Source organism: Xiphophorus hellerii, chromosome 2, assembly GCF_003331165.1.
Source record: "Xiphophorus hellerii strain 12219 chromosome 2, Xiphophorus_hellerii-4.1, whole genome shotgun sequence".
Classification (NCBI taxonomy): Eukaryota; Metazoa; Chordata; class Actinopteri; order Cyprinodontiformes; family Poeciliidae; genus Xiphophorus; species Xiphophorus hellerii.
The window spans coordinates 14,373,342-14,394,313 of NC_045673.1; the positions used below are offsets into that span (position 1 = coordinate 14,373,342).

At 39.7% G+C, this 20,972-nt stretch overlaps 1 protein-coding gene across 2 annotated transcripts; it reads right to left on the reverse strand.

Annotated features, from left to right (window-relative positions):
- Positions 1–862: 862 nt before the first annotated feature.
- rassf8a (Ras association domain family member 8a) lies at positions 863–19,845 on the reverse strand. Of its 2 annotated transcripts, none has more exons than XM_032585221.1 (6): positions 19,457–19,845; positions 9,700–9,903; positions 5,414–6,213; positions 5,102–5,299; positions 3,713–3,857; positions 863–1,637 (listed from the first exon to the last, which is right to left on the reverse strand). In XM_032585221.1, the coding sequence occupies exons 2-6, from the start codon at positions 9,800–9,802 to the stop codon at positions 1,516–1,518; spliced, it is 1,368 nt and encodes a 455-aa protein (XP_032441112.1). In that variant the 5' UTR covers positions 9,803–9,903; positions 19,457–19,845; the 3' UTR covers positions 863–1,515. The 2 variants fall into 2 exon arrangements, with proteins under 2 accessions (XP_032441112.1, XP_032441120.1); XM_032585229.1 differs by lacking the exon at positions 19,457–19,845 and adding an exon at positions 19,015–19,395.
- Between the last annotated feature and the right edge of the window lie 1,127 nt (positions 19,846–20,972).

The window sequence follows — 20,972 nt, forward strand, 5'->3', positions numbered from 1 at the left end:
TTTAGCAGCTTAACTACAACCTAAGTGAAGCTTCATAACTTGGCTTTTCTGCACTCACACATAGGCAAATTTCTTGAATCGCTGTCATATATGCAGACAAACATTCATTTTTCATGATTTAACAAGTGCTTCAAACCTTCAAAATTCCACACTACGTGTGCGCGCATGCAGACAAATGCACACAAGCCATTTAAATTACATACTCACACTCTTACTTCATGTCGTAGCTGCAACTGTCCATTTTATGACTACCACTGCCAGGTCGACCAATCGGCTTTGAGAACTCTCTGCACATTCAAAGATGGCCGCCAGCACAATCATGCAACAAGCTCAATCTTTGGCCACACACAATCTATAAGATAAACAAGCATAAAATACATTCAGTATATATATATATATATATATATATATATATATATATATATATATATATATATATATATATATATATATATATATACAGTACAGACCAAAAGTTTGGACACACCTTTCTAATTCAATGGGTTTTCTTTATTTTCATGACTATTTATTTATAAGGCAAGAAATCCCACTTATTAACCTGACAGGGCACACCTATGAAGTGAAAACCATTTCAGGTGACTACCTCTTGAAGCTCATCAAGAAAATGCAGAGTGTGTGCAAAGCAGTAATTACAGCAAAAGGTTGCTACTTTGAAGAAACTAGAATATAAGGGGTATGTTCAGTTGTTTTACACTTTTTTGTTTAGTGCATATTTCCACATGTGTTATTCATAGTTTTGATGCCTTCAGTGTGAATCTACAATGTCAACAGTCATGAAAATAAAGGAAATTCATTGAATTAAAAGGTGTGTCCAAACTTTTGGTCTGTACTGTATATATACGTTGTTATCGTCGAACAACAAAAAAATACAGCTAAAAAGGAGAATTAACACTGGTTTAATATGCAGCCATTACTGCAGGAATGCACAACTTCAGAATAAAATGCACTCACTGAATAAAGCTAAAGAGTACAAACATCTACAGTAAGCCTTCATTTTGGTAAGTACACACAAGAACATTCAGTAACAAAAATATGAACCATTTGTGCATAGTTTTAACTTGAACCAACAGAGCACAGGGAGGGATTGTTCACAGCTCTACTACAAACAAGTGGATCCTTCACTTCAATAAGAACCAGACATTTTGCTGGAGAGAGAAACGTACATATACAAAGATTCTCATGGTCGCTTTCTAAAAGGCAAAAAGATGAATATAAATCATTCAGCAGGTAGTAAAGTGAAAGTACAATAAGTGGATATGCTGATGGAGAAGGTCCACAACAGCCAGATGTTTCAGAGAGAAATGGAAAACATGGATGCACCAGTCGAAAGGGTGCAGTGTTTTTTTTCCTGACCATACCTGCCAATTGGTGTTTTCTTCCACTAAGCGCTCGATTATTTCCATTCAGAGATTGTATGTTTACCGTATCTTTACACTTCACACTGTAGGATTAAAAACAAAGAATGCATAGTCTTGAGAGATGTCCTGCTTAGGGTCAGACGTAGATCCCCTCTGGGTTCAGGCCAGAGCTAAGAGGGTTGGCGAGGATGCGGAGGTGGCTGGACAAAGGCTGGGTGGACACAGGACGCTTCAGCGAGCCAGTCAGCACCGCCAAATCTGACCAGGAAACAAGCAACAGACAAAATAAGACTGCACTTCAGCTTTTAATTGAGCAGCGTTTTCTTATTCAGCATTGAGATGGTTCACGTCAAAATTGAGCAAACTTTCACACTAAGACACAAGGAAATGCATTAGAGAACTCATAAAAGTGACAAATATTCCACTTGACAATCATAAAGTTGACAATTTGACTAGTTTGTTTTTTAACCGCCTATTATTTCTAATACAGTTTCCTTTAAAGTACGTATAAAAGACAGTAATTTCTGTCAATGCCTTATAAATTTGTCAGAAATTTTGAAGAAAGAAAATAAAATAAAAAAACATGATGTTATGCACTCCTTCTTTGGAGCCACCAGGGGGCAAGGCTGAGCTTTGCAAAAGGAGTGGAGTCAATTTTATGCCACAAAGAAAATTCATCATGCTCACTCTTCTATGCAAGGTTATTAGAGGATAATCAAGCACTTATTAATTTACATAATGGAAACCATAACAGTGGGCGTGTCATGTAGAATCCCACAGCAATAGTTTTACAAAAGTAGCAGAAAAACTAGAAGGAAAAATCATCCCGGTCCAGATTATTTTAACAGTTTAGATTTAAAGGCATCAAAAAAAGTAATGGGTAATATATTTGTAAATCTATAAACCTATTTACATTTTTGCCCATTTAAAAAAACAGTGCATTATATTCAATATAATGAATTCACCTCAAAAAATGTACACAATAAAAGTGCTATCTTCATAATTGCCTTTAACATGTCTGTGTATAAGTTAAGCGCATGTAAGGAACACAGTAATGATCCAAGGTGTGCTTAGAAATAAAAAGCTTAACTCAGGTGCATTTGTATATACAGTACTGAGGCCTTACTGCTCACAAAAGCCAGCCGAGGATTTAATGAGGCATCAAGCCGTGTTTATGGTCCAGGTATCCACCACAGCACCTCTCACTTTCCTCTTATATTGGTCAAGCCCGATCATATGTAGACAGTTTACTGTTAACTGGTGAGTAGATCATTAATATATAGTTTTTCTCATTTTAAAGATTTGTTTAACATTAGTGGCCTTTATTGACCGGTACAATACAGGAAATGGTCAGAGGGAAGGGATGAGAAGAAGACTTGCAGCAAAGGTCTCAAGGTAGGCGACCAATCCCAGGACGGTCACATTAACGATTATAACATCTACTTCTTTATATTTAATTTCAGCTGTGATTTTATTCAGCCTTTCTGATCTATAAAAATAAACAAAAATGAGCTTATAACAGAATGAGAATAACATGACTGGTTCAATTCACAGACTCTTTTTCTCAGCTCAGATGGAAGCAGCAGAAACTGTTGAGTTAGTTCAGAAAGTTTTATGCAGAATGTGTATAATTAGTACATTAGTCAATCTGGCCTGTGTGGAACATGCAACATTAGGTTTAACAAACCAGCAGGGGGCCCTAAAAAAACCTCAACATCTGTTTCTACCAGGACCGATCTTCCTCCTTGCACAAACCTTTTAAAAGCACATTTTAGCTTTTCTGCCAAGAAAGTGTGTTTTTCTTCAGCTCAGACATAAAAGAAAAAGTTTCACAAATTACAGAGTCATTGTATGATTTTTAAGAACTAACCTTCGCTTCCCTCTCATGGTGCATCGCTCTCCTGAGGAGCATCTGCTCTCTGCTGGTAATTTACAAGACGGCAGAGCCGTTGCAGCCTTTCAGAACCACCACTTACACAGCAACAAAGAGCCGTACTGCATGTACTTTTCTTTACAGCTATTTTCTCCTTTCACATACTGACGCACAGAGATGCAAGACAGAACTGAGTCATTTTCTCTCAGCAGGTTGTCAAGAACTGCGGCCACAGAACAAAGTGCACCTTGACGGACGAAATGATTTTCCAACACTCCCACTGAACTTTGTCGTCTTTTTTACATGCAACACACATGATGTCTTTTTAAATCAAAGAGCACCGTTATTCTAAAACGAACTGCATCAGGTCAGATCACACTGCACTGTCAGTTCATGTCATTGAGCGTTTCATAGTTTCCTGGAAAAGGTTTTAAGTAACACTGAAGACACGTTTCATTACCTGAACCAGAGCTGCTGTTTGCACAGTCCTCCTCCGTTGGTTCAGCGGGCAGCACTGTGACCTTGGTTCCAGTCTGCTGGATGAACTGCTGCAGGTTCACCTGCCGCAGCTCCTTGGTCAGCTGCTCCAGCTCCTGCTGCATGTCCTGAAACAGCAGCAAGGAAAATGACAACTCACACTGCAGAGAACCAAAGACAATTTCAATCTGAGACTTCAACCCATAACTACAAGCTCAATATCCGTCTCACTGATTTTGAATGATTTTCGCAGAATGTTTATAGTGCATTTATTGTTCAATAATGGAATTTAATTACCAAAAGCATTTTTTATTGGCTCAAGTACCAGAGATTTCAATTCTCTTTAAGCTGATTGCATCAAGTTGTTGGTTTTCCAGCAATCCCTCCTTCAAAGCAAGCAAGTTTCAACAGTGGAAAAGAACCCGGCTCAGTGTGAGCCGTCAGGGGTTAGAGTGGTCAGAGCACAGAAACAAAACACAGCAGCAGTGGTGCAGAGGTTTTTTCTAGCTTTAAGAAAATTTTTGGAATGTCAACTTAGCAACTTGAGTAAATAAAAAAACAAAACAAAACAAAAAGAAAACTTGTTTTCTACATATAGTTGCCAAAATTGAAATCTGTTTAAGCCCAATCTGTCTAAATGTCCACTTTCCAAGATGAAACTAGTTAAACTGAAAATAAATAAAAAAATCTATAAAAGCAGCAAAAGGGTGCACAAATTTAAGATGCTGCAAGATGGCACTCAAGAAAAACTTTTTGAAGGCTTCAAGAACTTGAAATGAGATAAATGAATTAAAGATTATTTACAACCCTTAAATGAGGAGCAGATAACTAGGATATTCTGTAGCCATTTGGAGTGACAACCTTCCAACAGGCGTCTCATTGTGGTCCTGTTTATCGAAGTCCTGAGTGATTTCACAGCTGGATCTGTCTCACCTCATCTCTCTCTTCTTGGAGTCCAGCTCTGATAATGAAAGCAATAAAACCAGTAACTTGATTTCTCTTCTCTGTTGAGCTGTTATCTCTGTCGGACCTTTCCGGAATGATTCTGCTGCTCTAAAGCTGCTCTCAAGTTTTTATATTCTTGAGCTCTCGCAGTGTGACTTACTGGAGTCCGGCAAGATTTCTGGACTAGTGCAGAATGTGTCGCACTGAAGGGGGCTAAATACTAATTTTAAATGTAGAAATGTGTTAATTAATTTGGTTTTATGCTTTTAGTTTTCACTGGTAAAGATGCATTTCATGTTATGAAGCAAAGGAATGATTAATAGGGAGGGAGAGGGACAAAAGGATGGATGATATAAGTGAACATTTAGCAGCATTAAAAAAAAAAGAAAAAAAACACTAACTGGTTACTGAATTAGAAAAAACTCACCTGTAGTTTCTTACTGCTTTGTCCAAGTGATCTGTCCACAGCCCTGCAGCTGCTCTCCAGCTGGATGGCCTGTCTCTCTTGGGCCTTCAACTCCGCCTTGACCCGGAGGACTTGAGCCCGCGCCTCAGCTTCACTGACCCATTGGGTCTCCTGGCGCTCTCTCTGCAGCTTCTCCTCCTCAAGACCTGCTTCTACCCCCTGATAAGCAAAAGACACGGCAATGTAGAAAATAAAGCCAAACCCACATCTACTCTTAGACCACAATCTATTTTCTTCGAATTTACAGAGAAAATCTTTCAATAGATAATATACCTTTAACATTGTGAGCTTTTCTTTAATTTCCATCTCGCAGCCCTGCAGTCGTCCGCGCAGCTCCTGCAGTCTTTCCTCCAGCTGCCTCTCGCTCTCTATCTCAATCTGCAGCTCAGTGGCCCAAAACTCCTCCTCTTCCATTTCCACCTCATTCTTCCTAAGGTGCTTCTCAAGCCTCAGGATCTCCTCCAACAGCCCTCCACCTCTACCCAGATCTGCAGCGCACCCAGCCCCTCGCCCCCCTCGGCCCTCGGACCAGTCCTGGAGCTCGGCCTCGTACGCCTCCAGCTTCTTCTCCAGCACGGTCAGAGTCTCTCTTTGCAGGCTGACCAGTCTGACCAAATCTTCCATGCGACAGGTCCACAGGCCCGGGGGAGCCGTGCCAAAGGCAGGCCCCGCATGGTGGTGAATCCCCCCGTTTCCCAGAAGGAGCCTCCGCTTCCCCTCGGCATCCCCGATCCGGCCTCCGCTCAGGATCTCCCTCAGGCTCCGAGGCGCACCGGTGAAGGTCAGAGACTTCCGGCGTGGTTCACGGCGGTGAAGAGAGCCATCGTTGGGGTGACGGAGCTTTGCAAGAGGAGGTAGGCTCTGACGATGGAGGCCGCGTTCAGGACCCCTAAGTGGGGGGCCTTCTGACGGGGGGCGTTCGGTGAGCGAGGGGCCCGTGCGATGAAGTATTAGCTGAACGTCGCCAGCGTACTGACCCCAGGTGTTCAGAGAGGCCACTGGGCTCTCATGAGGGGCTAAGTGGCGCTCTGTGTCCCGCCATTTCTCAACTAAAGTGTACCTCCCAGTGCGACCTGAAAACAAGAAGCACATTAAAATAATGCACTGTTAGAGATGACAGTCACAATGCATTGAACACAAAGCTGAACAGGAATGATAAAAACTGTCTTGATGAAAATGGAGAGAATAACTTCAAAACAAACACCACATATTAAAGAAGAAGGATTTTCACTCAGAGACAAACTGCTTTTTAGAAGCACTTCTGTTGCAAAAAAGCTGAGATTTAAATTCTCACCCAGTATTTTTTGTGCTTGTGTTTCTTAAACAAAATGAGCAAAAAATTAAAACCACATTTAAAGAAACCAGAGGCAAAAAGCAGAACTTGGGGAGTTTTATGTGTCCAACATAACTGAGAAGTTTCTCCCCCCTCCACTCCTCTCAAGTAAACATACATGAACAGAAAAAATACAATAAAAAATAGGAGAGGTGGTGTACACTGAGCATGTAACATAACTGAGAATTAGAAGGGAAATGATTTATTGTTTTCAAAAATATTTCACAAGATGTTTTATTTTAAATCCCATCACACATACAGCTGCTGTGTGAAGACTTCAGAGAGTTGATAGAAAACAAACAGAATCATAATGACCAGAGAATACAGCCATCATGTCAGGGATAAAGTCATAGAGAAGTTTAAAGCAGAGTTAAGTTTTGAAACAATATTCTAAACCTGAAAATCGTACACAGCTTTGCTCAATCATTCATTTGTAAGTAGAGAAAATACAGCACAACAGCAATCCTAACAACACATGGGTGTTCTAAGCCAACAGACTGGATAAGGAGAGCAACAGTCAGAAGAACTTCTAGATATATTGCTTGACATATGCATTGTTGGACTGCATTGTTGCTTTACTTGGCATATTTTTATTTATTTACATATTATTGGATGCCTGTGGTTTGGTGCACAGTTCTTGCGTTGTCCTACAAAACGTGAGTAGTGTTCAGGTATAGCAGACGTCTATTGACGGCCCTGACTGAAACCCCACGGCACGCCACTGAGAAGAAGTCATAGATCCACTGCATGGATCCACATGTCAGGTGGAAGAATCGGTTGAAAGGAGCCCCGTCCCAATACTTGCACTACATCCTACGCCCCTCTATGAAGTGCGTATTCAGTCGATGTGTACATAAGGTTGAAAATGTGCAAAAATAGGAGAATTGGGGCTGTACGGGTTACGTCAACAACCTGCACCTCTGCATCGTAATGGCGACATCCAAAATGGCAGAACTGGTCGCTGTTTTGACATTTGTGGTGCTAAAAGTGATAGTACAACTACAACCGTACAATTTTAAATCTACAGTATCAGGGATTTTTGCTTTGTTGTTGCAGGAGATATTTGATACATACTCACTGTATGTTGAGTAATAAAACACTCAACATACAGCCAGAGTGACAATTGAATGCTCAATAATCACAGCACATTAATGTGTTAAAACACATTAATCTGATTTAGGATCTAATTCAAATAAAATCAGCAATAAAGTTGCTTTTTACAAACCTTCATCCAATCTGAAATAAAGCTTTGCAAATTTTACTTGTAAATTTTATTTTGAAAGCGATGCATCAACTTCTTTGCTCTAAGTGAAGAATACATGACATATGTTGAAGTTTGTGGTTTAATGGGGTATGAATACTTTTTAAAAGTGTTGCATTCAATAGAAAATTAAACAAATATAAATCTGTAGAGTAAAAGGTTTTCTGCAGTTTCAGCACTTCAACAGCTTTTCCCATTTGGGTCATTGACTATAACATAGATTTCTTTCACGTTTGACAATAAAAGCCTACAAAAGTGCATACACAGAAACGCTCAATAAACGTCAAAGTGCAAAATCATTATTTGCATTTGATCCGTTAGTGTGGTGTATGTGTGGGGAACATTGAAAGGCAGAGCAGGGGGCTCAGAGAGAAGTGCTGCTTTCATAGTTTGGCAGGATACGAAGGGGATGAGTCAGACTTTCCTTCGTCCTCCTGCGCTTAGTGGGAAGTGATGTCAATACATTCTGCTCAAGTGCCCCCATTTTTGCAGCAGCCATATGGAAAAGCGGGGTGCGTAAAGCCAAGAAAGCACCAATATAGCCCCTGATTATGGCCCACCATTTCCCAGCAGGAGCCTAAAATGAAGGCTTGAGAGATGACAGTTGCTTACGTCATCAGGACCTCTTTCTCTGTCTAAAAGCGACAGTTTGGCATTTTAGAGAAACTTAATATGATTATTGGAGAATATTTATCAATGCAAAGAAGCACAATCGCACACGAGTTGTGTGAGTGTGCACAACTCACACACTCGACTGTCAGGGTCAAGGTTTTTCTGAACTTGATAGCTTTTCTTAAACAATAATGCAGATTGATTAAATTTGTGGGTCAAAAAGATCAGCACAATGTATTTGTAAGCTGACGAATAACATGGCTGAAAGCGTCCTTTTAACGCAATTATCTCAAGATAATGTATCATTTGTCACATTTTCTCAAATCAAAGGTTTTAATCTTGAAATATAAATGTATTATTATTTTTAAATATTCTTCTTCTTATTATTATTTTGTGCAATAACTCAAAATTATGTTGAAATTCAAAAAGAAAAATTCTTCCTCATCAGAAATCAGTTCACTTTTTGGTGATTTCAGATTCAATAAAATGTCACATTATTCAACAAACAAGCAGATTGGCATTACACTTGAAATCTTAATTTTCAACCACTAAACAAATATTTACTCATTTCATATTTGACCCTAAATGCACCACCAGTAACTGTATGTTGCTGAATCTTTACTGACTTAAATAACAGATCCTAACGTTAAGCCTCGTAAACTTCAGACCAAATGTGCAACAAAGGTGTAGTGGTGATTAGAAGGAGTTTGAAAATCTGACTATAACCAAAATTATGCTTGTAATATGAAGCAAAATAAGAGTTTAAAGGTCTGAAAACATGCTTGAGAATTAAGCTGCAAGTGTATAAATCATGGTATAGATGCTACTAATAAAAAGGCTATATTAGCTGTTGCTATCTCTTGATCCTCTGTGTTTTGTGACCTGCTATGCACACTGTAGTGAAAAACACCCTACAGGCCAAAAGATTAGAGCCGCGGGGTTCCAACATGAATGATTTCCATTTCAGGAATCGTAACATGATTAACAAATTGAGCTGGATCGAGTCAAGTCCTTGACAATCCCAATGCCGATGGGGACAGTGTACAGAAATGTGTAATGGAATCGAAATTTCTCCACTGTCCCACAACTGGGAAATGTAAAACTTCTCCACTGATTTTATTTGACTACTTATTTTATAAATTATTCTAACTGAAGCACACACCAGATCTTTCATAAGACCTCGGAAAATTCTGAAAGTCAACAAAATAAAAAAACCTCTAAGTAACTATGGTATGTAAATAGGTATGGGAGGGGGGTGGGGTGGGGGGGGGCGAGGAGAAACCAAACCTCCTTCTAAGGCTAAAGGACAGATTATACCCCTGGTGAGCTTTTTGTAAAAACAGGAATATTTACCTATAGCCTGGGCCAGAGCAATCACCACTTCCTGGCAGGTGGTTGCTTCTGTGACCCCGCACACAACCCTCTGGACGCCATCCACCCAGACCTTCAGCTCCATTTTGGGGTCAGAAGTGAGCGGGGCCGTTATGGTGTGTGGCCCCCAACATTATTCAAGGCTGGAATGATGGCAGTTCGCAGGAAATCCCTCTTTCTAATGTACTGTGTAGGAAACAAAGGGGAAAACAGGAAGCGGTTAGTCACGATGCAGTCGTACGGCCAAAGTTACAGAGCTTGTGACTGAGCCACCCGTTTGTAGTATAGCAGCAAAAGTTTTACATTCACAAAGAACACAACAGGAGAAAATTATAACATGTAAGAGTGTCCAAGCGGAGAATGGACTCCAGGCATGCCTGGCCACCTGGCCTTAACAGTGTTGTTTTGTTCCTCTCTATGAATAGGTACATGACTGTTGGGGGTGCAGGAAGAATCTGCCAGCAGACATTCCCAAGGCCAGTTCCTGCTTTTGTACTGGGTATTAGATTGAGGCAGGGATGACAGAAACATTATTTCAGAAAGGACAAGATGTGACAGGGATTAAAATATGGGAAGGGTCTAAAAAGAAAATCATGACCAAAATTTAAAAAAAGAATATTTTAACATAATCATTGCTTTTTAAATTGTTCTTCATGGATTCACAAAGCAGGTATCAAGATGTGGATAATTACTGACAGGAATTCTTCAACATGCTCTTCAAGGACAGTAAGTCGGGTCAGAATGAACGGCCCATCTGTATCCCTTTCTATGAATTTAACCTACACAGCTGTGTGAAAAGGACCCTTTGTCCACCAGCCCTCCCAATTACACCTCCCCCAGCTCAGGTATTCCTTGTCCACATTCACAAAGTCATTCACTCCAGTCAGTCTGTCCTTACCCCAGCCAACTGCTTTTTTGCATGTATTCCAAACCCCATGCAGCCCTTCAGGGCAGCAGAGAAGGACAAACAACTGGAGTTGGACTAATTAGCTGAAGGCTACTTTTTGAGAAACATTGAAAATGCATCTAAAAAAAAAAAGTCTCCAAGAATGAAAACTGCTTGCCTGATTGTTTGACAAATTAAAATAAAAATGTGTTTCTGTTCAGAGAATCTCATTTTTGTACAAAAACATCAAAACTCTGCTTTGTATTTGCAGGTCCTAGAGTGTCGCCTGCACGCTCTATTCTCGGCACACACATACAGCTGGTCAGAAAGGGCTTTTGTCCTTCTTTTCAGACAGCCCTTAAATGGCACTGAAGCACTGAAGGATGAGAAGGAGCTGGAAAACACTCGCAGTCAAGCAAACAGGGAAATCTTTATGTTCTATGAATCAAACCTTTTTCCCCCCCCTTTTTTAAAAGCAATTTCAAAATCAGTAATAGTACTGGACCTGAAGTAAAGAGGGCACTACAGCTCAGCGGATGGGGAGGGTATGGAAATACTAAAAGTGAAAAAACACAACTGCTTGAGGTTTTTTAAAATAATATATCGGGATTTTAGGTGATACACCAACATAATTAGTACCTCTGAATAACTTGCCTTTGCTTCCACAGATTCTCAGTTGAATTTAGGTCTGGACTTTGACTAGGCCATCCTAATGCATGTCTATTTTTTGCAATCTTAACCATTTCATTTTAGGTGTGAGTGTATCTCACTACATCCATTGTTCCCATAAGCTCTGACTGGTTTTCTTGCCCCTCTGGAGGAAAAGAATTCCCACAGCATGATGCTGTCATCTCATGTTTCACTGTGTGGTTGGTGCATTTAGGGTGATGTGCAGACTTAATTTTCTGTCACAAATACAGTACAGACCAGAAGTTTGGACACACCTTTCTAATTCAATGGGTTTTCTTTATTTTCATGACTATTTATAAGGCAAGAAATCCCACTTATTAACCTGACAGGGCACACCTATGAAGTGAAAACCATTTCAGGTGACTACCTCTTGAAGCTCATCAAGAAAATGCAGAGTGTGTGCAAATCAGTAATCACAGCAAAAGGTTGTTACTTTGAAGAAACTAGAATATAAGGGGTATTTTCAGTTGTTTTACACTTTTTTGTTTAGTGCATATTTCCACATGTGTTATTCATAGTTTTGATGCCTTCAGTGTGCATCTACAATGTCAATAGTCATGAAAATAAAGGAAACTCATTGAATTAAAAGGTGTGTCCAAACTTTTGGTCTGTACTGTAGGTCCAAAAGTTCTGTTTTGGTGTCATCTAACCAGATCACCGTCCTCTGCATGTTTGCTGTTACCTCCATATGGTTCAACTGGGACTTCCTGTGGATTTTGTTTTTACAAAAATAACTGATTCTACCCATTGAGAGGCCAGATTTTTGGAGTATATGGCTAACAGTTTACCTCTCAAAGGAATCTCCCTCCTCCTGTGGATCTCTGCAGCTTCTCCAGACCATATTGGCTGCTTCTCAGTTTTTCTTGTCCAATCTGTCAGTTCAGGTGGACGGTCATGGCTTGTGGGTTTGCATTTGTCATAGTTTTTCCATTTTAAGATGACAGATGCACAGTTCTCACTCAGTCAGATGTCCAAATCTTAAAATATTGTTTTATAACCTAATCCTGCCCTAACCTTCTCAACAACTTTCAGACCCATCTGATCTATTTCTTGGTCTCCATGATGCTGTTACAGTAGTTGACTAATGTTTTCTGACAAATATCTAAGGCATTCGTAGTAGAGCTGGATTTAATCTAATGATAAAATTACACACAGATGGACTTTATTCTGAAATCCAGTTCTGAAGGAACAGGTATTTATTTAGAGGTATCAGAGTGAAGAGGACTGAAAGATGTGTGTAACACTTTCAACTTTATTTTGTAATTCTTGAAATAGCTACTTATCATTGTTCTTACACTTCACAATCGTTCTGCTACTCTGGGTTGACTTATCATAAAATATACACTGATATTCGTGGGTGCAACATGACAAAATGTTGCAATCATTTCCAAAAAGACACTACATTTTGAGTTACATAAATTAAAAAGCTGCAGCTCAGACTCAGAGCTCCCTTCATTCATGTTGTATTTCTTGACATTAGCTCAGAAAACCCAACTAATGATACGGGCACAGCGGTGCAGGGCACAGTGCCATCCTGGGCTCTGCAAGCTCTATTCTGTTGGCCCGTCAGAGCCGGAGCCTGGGGGGATGCCCGCCTCCTAATTTGTGCAGTCTGCATTTTGCCAGAAAAGCATTCCACGAGGCAGATGAGCTCTTGGATTTCTATTACAGCTCAGCTGAGATGATAAACTTCTGCAAAACCTCAAATCCAGATGATTTGAGTGTCTGTTCTCATTTGTTACAGTCCAGTGTTGAGTAATAATGTTTGGACCTGAATTCCTCACTAAGAAGAAAAGTGTGTGAGCAGCACCAAACAGCCTGCTTCCCCGGCTGCTGATGACAACTCTCCAGACCTACAGGAGCATACCAAGCTGGCAGAGAAAAGGCTTCAGCTTGCTGCTGGTGTAAACATTCTACCATATGCTCCCGTGGGTGCATCAACGCAACTAATATACCCTCAGTTACACACACAAAAAGGGAAAAAGTCTAGTTACTTAGCGCTACAATGCATTTGCTGAATTTACAAGCAGTCTAGCATCACAGCTTGCCTGCATTGTGCAGGTTAGGACTTTGCTCTGGTTCTTACACAAAATATCTCAGTCCTTTTTACACCTTTTTCTTGCACAAACACAAAACTTTACTATGTTTTTATGGCAGATATTGTACAGTGGTCAGGCTTTAAATATTGAATCTACAAATACCATAGAGTGGATACATAGAGGGGTGGATGGTTAGACATACGGATGAATGGAGGTATAGATGGATAACAAGATGGACGAAGAGACGGCTGATTGGGGCAAGGGAATAACGGACATCAACAAATGAATGGAAGGGACTAATGGAAAGAGGGAAGGACAGCTGGATGGATATACAGAGTTACAAATAAATGAAAGGGTGGCTCTTTTAGCGGAATAAACTCTAGAAATACAAATATTCTGATTTTGAACCAGAAAACACCACAGATTTCCGAAATGTGTTTGAATCCTGTTTGCCGAGAGTCGGTGTGTTGGACGAAAACAAAACGAAGCACTCACTCATTACATCGAATAAAAAAGCCTTGAGCAAAACAATCTCACAGGAAACCACCAGCCTTCTAACACTTGCTGCCTCACAAATACATTCTGTTCCACTTCCTGTCCACATTCACTGACCATTGTTCACCCAAAACAGAGGACAATACAGCCGTACAACTCAGTGTTGAAAATTCTTCCCTGTAATTAACATGAACACCAAGTAGTACAGTCAAACTAATTCAGAACAAAAGGTTCCTGATTCCTAAAAGTCCCCAACACTGCTGTTAATTAGAGACAGAAGGATATTTCTCACAGACTTGAGCAACATCACAATAATGCCTGAACCCCTCCTCTCTGTTGGTTACCAAACTTTAAGTCAAACTGTGCACCGAGTACAGCAACATGTAATTACAAGCAATTTTTACTGGGCTGTAATTGGCAGCAGCTCTGTTGTGAAATGGATCTCTGCGAGCAATCAGAGCCAGACGGCGGTTTTATTGTTTAGGCACCGGTGGCAGAAAGCTCTTCCGCTCTTCCAAATATCCAACATGTACTGAGACTACACAAATATGTCTAATTTATGGGATTAAAATCTCAGACCAAATATTGTATAGTGTCCTGCAAAAGTTTTCACACTCCTTGAGCTTTTTCTAGGGGTTTTCATGAGTACTACACCACAGCCACAGACTTTATTGCGCCTTCACTGTCTGACTAAGTCACCTGGATTTAAGAAATCAAATTGTTCATAGCCTTCTATTGGTTAATTATTGATTGATCATTATATTTCAGCTGGCAGCAAGTTGCTTAAACCAAACTGATGCAGGGATTAGCATCTGAATTCTTAAACAACTACTGTACGTCAAAGAAAAGATGTTGATCTGTTTCAGAAGGGTTAAATTATAGGCATGGATCAAACAAAGATAACAATTAAGGAGATTGCTCAAGCTGCTAAAAATAGGTTAAGAACTGTTCAACCCATCATAAAAAAGTTGTGAAATTATTAGGGAGCTAACATCTTTGCAGAAGAAATGTGGTTGGGAAAAAAAAATATACTTGAACTCTAGTTATTGGCGATCACTTAAAAATTTGGTCACAAAAATGATAGCAGAACTCAGGGCTGTGTTGAAGAGTATTTCACTGTGAGGGAACCTGAAAGGATAGCCACTAAACTGCTGCATTGCCTTTAGAAAACCACTGATCAGCGAGGATATTGTGGGAAAAAGAGGGTTCAGTTTGGTAAATAGCTTAAAGATTGGACTCTGAAGCAACGGATGAAGATCATTTGGTCTCATGAGTCCAGATTTACCTTCCTCCACAGAGATTGGTATTTCAGGATAAGAAGAGAGGTGCATAAAATTATGCACAGGCCAACCATATAAGCGGTTGGGGGCACTACTGTGAATTGGTGAGGAGAATGAGATCAGCTGAATATACTAACCAGGTTATGCCATCAGTGTATTTCTTTTTCCCTGATGATGCATTGTGCAAGAGGAACATGAGTTATCATTTTCACACAATGATTGGGCACCACAATGTCCACACCTTAAACCAACAGAGACATTTGGAGGTGTGCTAGAAAAGAAATTGTGTGTTACCAACTCTTCCATCACACTAGAAAAAATAAACTCTGGATGGAAAAACATGTTACGACACTGGAGATTCTTATCGCAGTTATGCCACAGCAAAAGCCTGATGTACTAAAAGCTGAAGGCGGGCCAATGTATTATTAGAATACTTTACTCTTTTTTTAAAGGGTAGCTTATTTTGAAGGTCTCGTGGAAGTAGTAGAGAAGATAGCTCAAATAACAAAAGTACAATTCCAAATAGTTGTTTTGGTTCACAAGCATCATCAATTAGGTTTTATCTTAATCATCGTGAATTATAATCCAAATAATTGTTTCCTTTATAATAATAAACAATACTGTAATGACCCTAGTTCAAACCTCTTTAATCTGGCACCCCCAAATAAAACCCAGTGCAACTAATTACATTCCAAAGTCACCAGATTCGTAAACAAAATCCACCTGTGTGTAATTAAACCACTGTTTAAACATCGTTGTTAAGTACGTTATAAAGACTTCACAGGTTTGCTAGAGAACATTAGCAAACAAACAGCATCACCACCAGAGAACACGGCAGACAGATCAGTGAGAATTTTAAATCAGAGTTGTGCTTTAAAAACAATATTCCAACCTTTGAACATCTAACAGTGTTGTTCCATCCATCATCTCACAACTGAAGAAGTTTGGCACAACTGAAAACCTCCCAAGACACGACTGTTCACCTGAGCACACAGGCCAGGCATGGAGAGGATTAACAAAGCTCAGGTAGGATATTAAATATCAGAACAAATCTGGCCTTTATCAACAAAGTTATTGTTAAGAAAGCCATAAGATGTTCGGTGTACAGTCTGTGACATGTCATGCATGAGGCACACCAAACATAAGGAGGAATGTACTCTGATTACAAGAGCCTCTACTTGCAAATTGATATGCAAGGCAAAAATATAAACACCGAACATCACGCTGATGTGCCACCCCAACAGTGAAACAAAGTGGTGGCAGCATCATCATGTGTGAAAGCTTTTCTTATGTAGCGACAGGGAACTTGGTCAGGGTTCATGAGAAGGTGGATTTACCTAAATATAACGTCAAGAAAACCTTTACATTAGAAAAAAGTCTAGGATCAATGCATATTTGCAAGTAAGAATAGGCCAAACCTAAATCCAATCCGTCTCCAGAGATATTTTCCATGTTGATGTATTTTGAAAAGAAAAATGAGAAAAAATGTCATCACAGAGATATCAGAAAAGACTTGCAGTTGTAATTGCATAGAAAAGCAGGTGCTGCATGCATTATTGTGGATTTCTGTTTTCCTTTGTACTGTGTTGATCAGGCACATAAAATAGATTAAATGTTTTGGTTGTGACAAAATGTGAGCCAAAAGAAAGAAGACTTTATCAAAACAGTCTGACACTCTGACATGGCTGGAAGTTGAACATTAAGATTCTTCCAGTTGTGATTTCAGTTAAGACGTTTCTCTCTGCCAACTATGCCAGCTTAGTGTGTGTACAATGAAACAGACAGAGCATAGTAGAGACCAGAGGAAGGCCTTGATTCTGGAGGGTGGGAACTGATAACAAACAGATGATACATTCCTGCACTGACAGAAGGCAACCGGCCATGACAAAGATAAGAATGTTATGGGTTCCTTTCTGCCAACAGATTCTTGATGTTCAGGAGCAATGACAGCAATCTGTCTCTACTTTCAAGCGCTTTATTTTGAATAATTGTGAAAGATTCCTTTCGTATTTACTTGCAGTGCTCATTTATGTTAGTTGCTAAACTAAAAGATGAAACACTGAATAAAACTTTTTCTAAATTATTCAGCAGAACTGACTTGCATGCAACATGTTTTTTTTCTGCCAAAAACTTTAAAAAGTGTTTCAACTGAGCAATCTGCAGCACCAAAGCTACACTGAAGAAAAAAAACAAAAACTAAAGGGAATAAGTAATGCCCAGCACTAGCTTAGAACTATTTAGCTCTACTTTAAAGACTGGGGACTTTTGGGATTAAACCCACATCCAGTCACGCTACACACAACACCCACAGCTCCTCTGAGCTCTTCAACACCCCACCACCCTGGAGCTGCAAACTCCTCTCTCTGCGTCCGTCTGGTTGATATTAAACTAGTACGAGCTAAAGTACCCCCTCCTTCCCATTTTGGGAGGTTAGTCCTGGCAGGATCTCCAACATCTGGACGGCACGTTCAGCCAGCTATAATGCCGCCTTTGTTCCCCTGCCATATTCACTAGCTCACTAGGCAGCTTTGAGGGAGCAGCAGGGGCAGGCAGGAGGCTCATGCAGCGGGGCAGAGGAGCAGCAGCAACACAGCAGGGTTGCGGGAGGCATCTGGCCAATTTTTACAAGTTACTGAGGTTTGTAAAACATCATCTGGAGCCGACTTCTTTGCGCTGCGTATACAGAGCTAAATGGGCAGAGATGAGCAGCTGGGATGGATGCATTTATTTACCGTACTTTTTTGCGGCTGTCGCTAAAATAAAAAAAAAAAACTTGAAATCTGATCTGACCACAGACTAATTTTGTTGCAGTGTATATATTTGTAGATTAGCAAGATAAACAAGACTTTGTATCGCCTTGTTGCTCAAAATGTGCTATATAAATAAAATTACCTTACCTACCTTACCTTACAACATGGAATGAACTACAGTACACTGAAAAACTATTCACACCCCTTAAGATAGAAAACAAATATAGAAATCTAAAGTGTGGTGTTCATTTGCATTCATCACCCTTTATTCTAACAACCCTAAATAGTGCAGCAAAAAAAACCCCCAAAACATTAGAATGTACATTTTGTTAAGGTACAAGAATCAACAAGAACAATGATCAATTTTGGCCAGAAGAAGAAGATATTCTAACGAAGAGTAACTAAGAGTAACTAAGAGTACCGTAAACTTGATTTGCATCATTCTATTTCTATGTTTGTATTAAAACATGTATGCACTCTTTAACAGTTCTGCAAATGGGTTATGTAGATTGAGGAACTGTATTTTCTTTTTACTTGTTTCCTTATAACTCATAATGTAACACAATGCTTAAAACAATTGTATTTTCAAGTTATTGATAAGGGATAAAGTTGTGAAGCAGTCTAAAGCAGGGTTTACAGACTGGACAAGGAGAGCATTAAGCAGACAGCAAGAAGGAAGCCATTGTTGAAATAACACCGCAAGAAGTTCTAGTTAAAGATTGGAAAGAGTAGGGATAGCTCAGCTCAATAGTGAACTGAAAACAAACACCAAATCACCACAGTGACACATGTTGGTGGCAGCGTCATGCTGTGGCACACTGAGGCTTTCCCTCAATGGTTTTGGGAAAACTGATTTATTTTGATGGAAACTGTTAGAGGTTGGGGCTGATGTTCACTTCCTAGCCACACAACAGACCAAACCAATAAAATGCATTGAATCACTGGCATATTTAGGAATTAGGACGGTACAGTCAAGTCCAGTTACAAAGGCACGCAAAAAAAAAAATTCATTTCCAAAATAAATAATAACAATAATAACTATAATTTTCCCTTGTAATTATGTACTACATTTGTATTGATCTAATATATGTTAAAATACATTGAAATTGTTGGTTCTAAAAAGGGACCTGAATACTTAAGCAAATAATCGTGTTTACCATACTAGTTCTTTGTCTGACTCCGTCACTTTCAAAGACGGAAAAGTTCATAACATTTCCAGATGGGCTGAAAGAACTGAGAACGAGCCGTAGGGGAAAAGAGAAAAATCTTTTTTAGGAGAATCTTCTGCAAAAACATTTGGCCTGTTGAGCAACAATCCAGGAGAACAAAACTCTGCATCACATCAGATCACACATAAAGATCTTAAGTTGTACTAGAGCTGAACGCTAAACACAAGGACAGACAAAATGCAAGAGTATTGACTGTAGTTATGTGAAGGCTGGATGAGCCTCTAATGGCGTTAACGGGCTGTAGTTGGATCAGAGAGTAGCAGAAGTATCCCACTATGGAAATGTTTCCGCTATTTTAGCCTTACAATACAACAAACTGGCTCAGCTGCGGTAACAGTCTGCAGCAATCAGCCCACACTAAATATCCTACCTTCAAGATACAAAGCAGATCCAGCTCAGTTCTCCCTCTCCGAGGGGAAGTTTGAGGAGAAAACACAGGTAAAAGAGCGGATTCCGCAAAATGTGTCTCGTTTCACCATTGCCCAATAAATCACTTCCAAGGAAATGCGACAAAATAGGAAGGAGAGGGGGGGGAAAAAATCACGTTTTACAAACAGAAGAAGGCCGTGGATGAATCCAGATGAAAACAGAGATCTGACGTTCCAGACCGCTGCCTGAAAGTTTGTGTTTGTCCTCTGCGGTCTTGGGGCTCAGCTGCGGAAAACGCTCCTCTCTCTCCTGCCTCTCCTCTCCCTGTTTCATTACTCCTGCTGGTAAAGAGCTACATCGCCTTGGAAGAACTGGGACACCGCAAGGCATTGTGGACCCTTTAAAGCTGCAATAACACTCCGACGGGGAGGATGCCTTCAACTTTTACACATACCGGACATCTAAACAGAACATTTTCTCCTGGCAAAACTCTCAGGAATCCGTAGCTCAAATATTTAGATAAGAGATTCTTCACCGAGCCTGACTACGTACAAACTGGTTTCATTTTTATCAGTGTAATTCAGAATCCAAAGAAACGAGTGCTTATTTAGCATAACATATAACAGGTAACAATTTATGATTGCTTTTTTATTTTCAATTAATGTTCATTAAATGCGGACACTGCCACTTTAAGATTAAGGGTGATGTCCTTCTTCATTATTTTACCACCACAAATAAATGAAAATGGACAAAAGCATAAAAAGTTAATTTATATGTAAAAAATTGATACATTTGTACGAGGATTAGATTGTTTTTGTTACATTGTGAAGATCTACAAAAACCCATCATTACCATATTTGGAAAGTGACGTCATGTTAGGGTCCCCTTAAGTCTCCAAGTGAAGAAAAAAAAAAAAAAACTCCTCTTCACTTCCAACATAAATATGGGTAAAAAATCTGTTGGTTCACATCTGCTTTTATTATCAGTTCTTTCCTTTTACAAGATGTTATTTACATTTCTTGGCCAAACACAATATTTTACAACTAGAAAATTTCGGAAGAAATTTAGCCGGGGCCTGCCAAGGCGCGCCCGTCGGTCTGGGCCCGGCGTCGTCACGCTACAAATCGGCATCGACGCTAAAGAACGCCGCAACGTAATCAGTGGCATGCGGAGAATCGCAAGAACGTTAAGCGAGGCGGACGTGCACCATTCAGTATTATAAAGTAAGTATATCAGCTAAAATCAGCAGAAACGCTAATGTTAGCGTCATTGCTTTCATCAGTATGTGGGAAATCACTAGGATATTTTCTGTAATTGATTTACTCCATTCAGTATACTAAACATTGCTAAAAAGTAAAATAAATAGCTAATAGCTTATTGAAGCTAAAATGCTAACGCTAATGAACCTTGCATTGAACTGTTTAGTAACAGTTCAATGCTCATAAACTGCAGGAAGGCAGTTCATTAGCATTTACCTAATGATTGTCACAAATATAAATTTTCAATAACGCACACAC

Coding starts and splice junctions, on each gene's coding strand:
- rassf8a (XM_032585221.1), bottom strand. CDS start 9,802: ATGGAGCTGAAGGTCTGGGTGGATGGCGTCCAGAGGGTTGTGTGCGGG. Junction 6,214..9,699: donor TGCTCTGGCCCAGGCTATAG/GTAAATATTCCT, acceptor TCTTGTTTTCAG/GTCGCACTGGGAGGTACACT. Junction 5,300..5,413: donor AAAAGCTCACAATGTTAAAG/GTATATTATCTA, acceptor TTTGCTTATCAG/GGGGTAGAAGCAGGTCTTGA.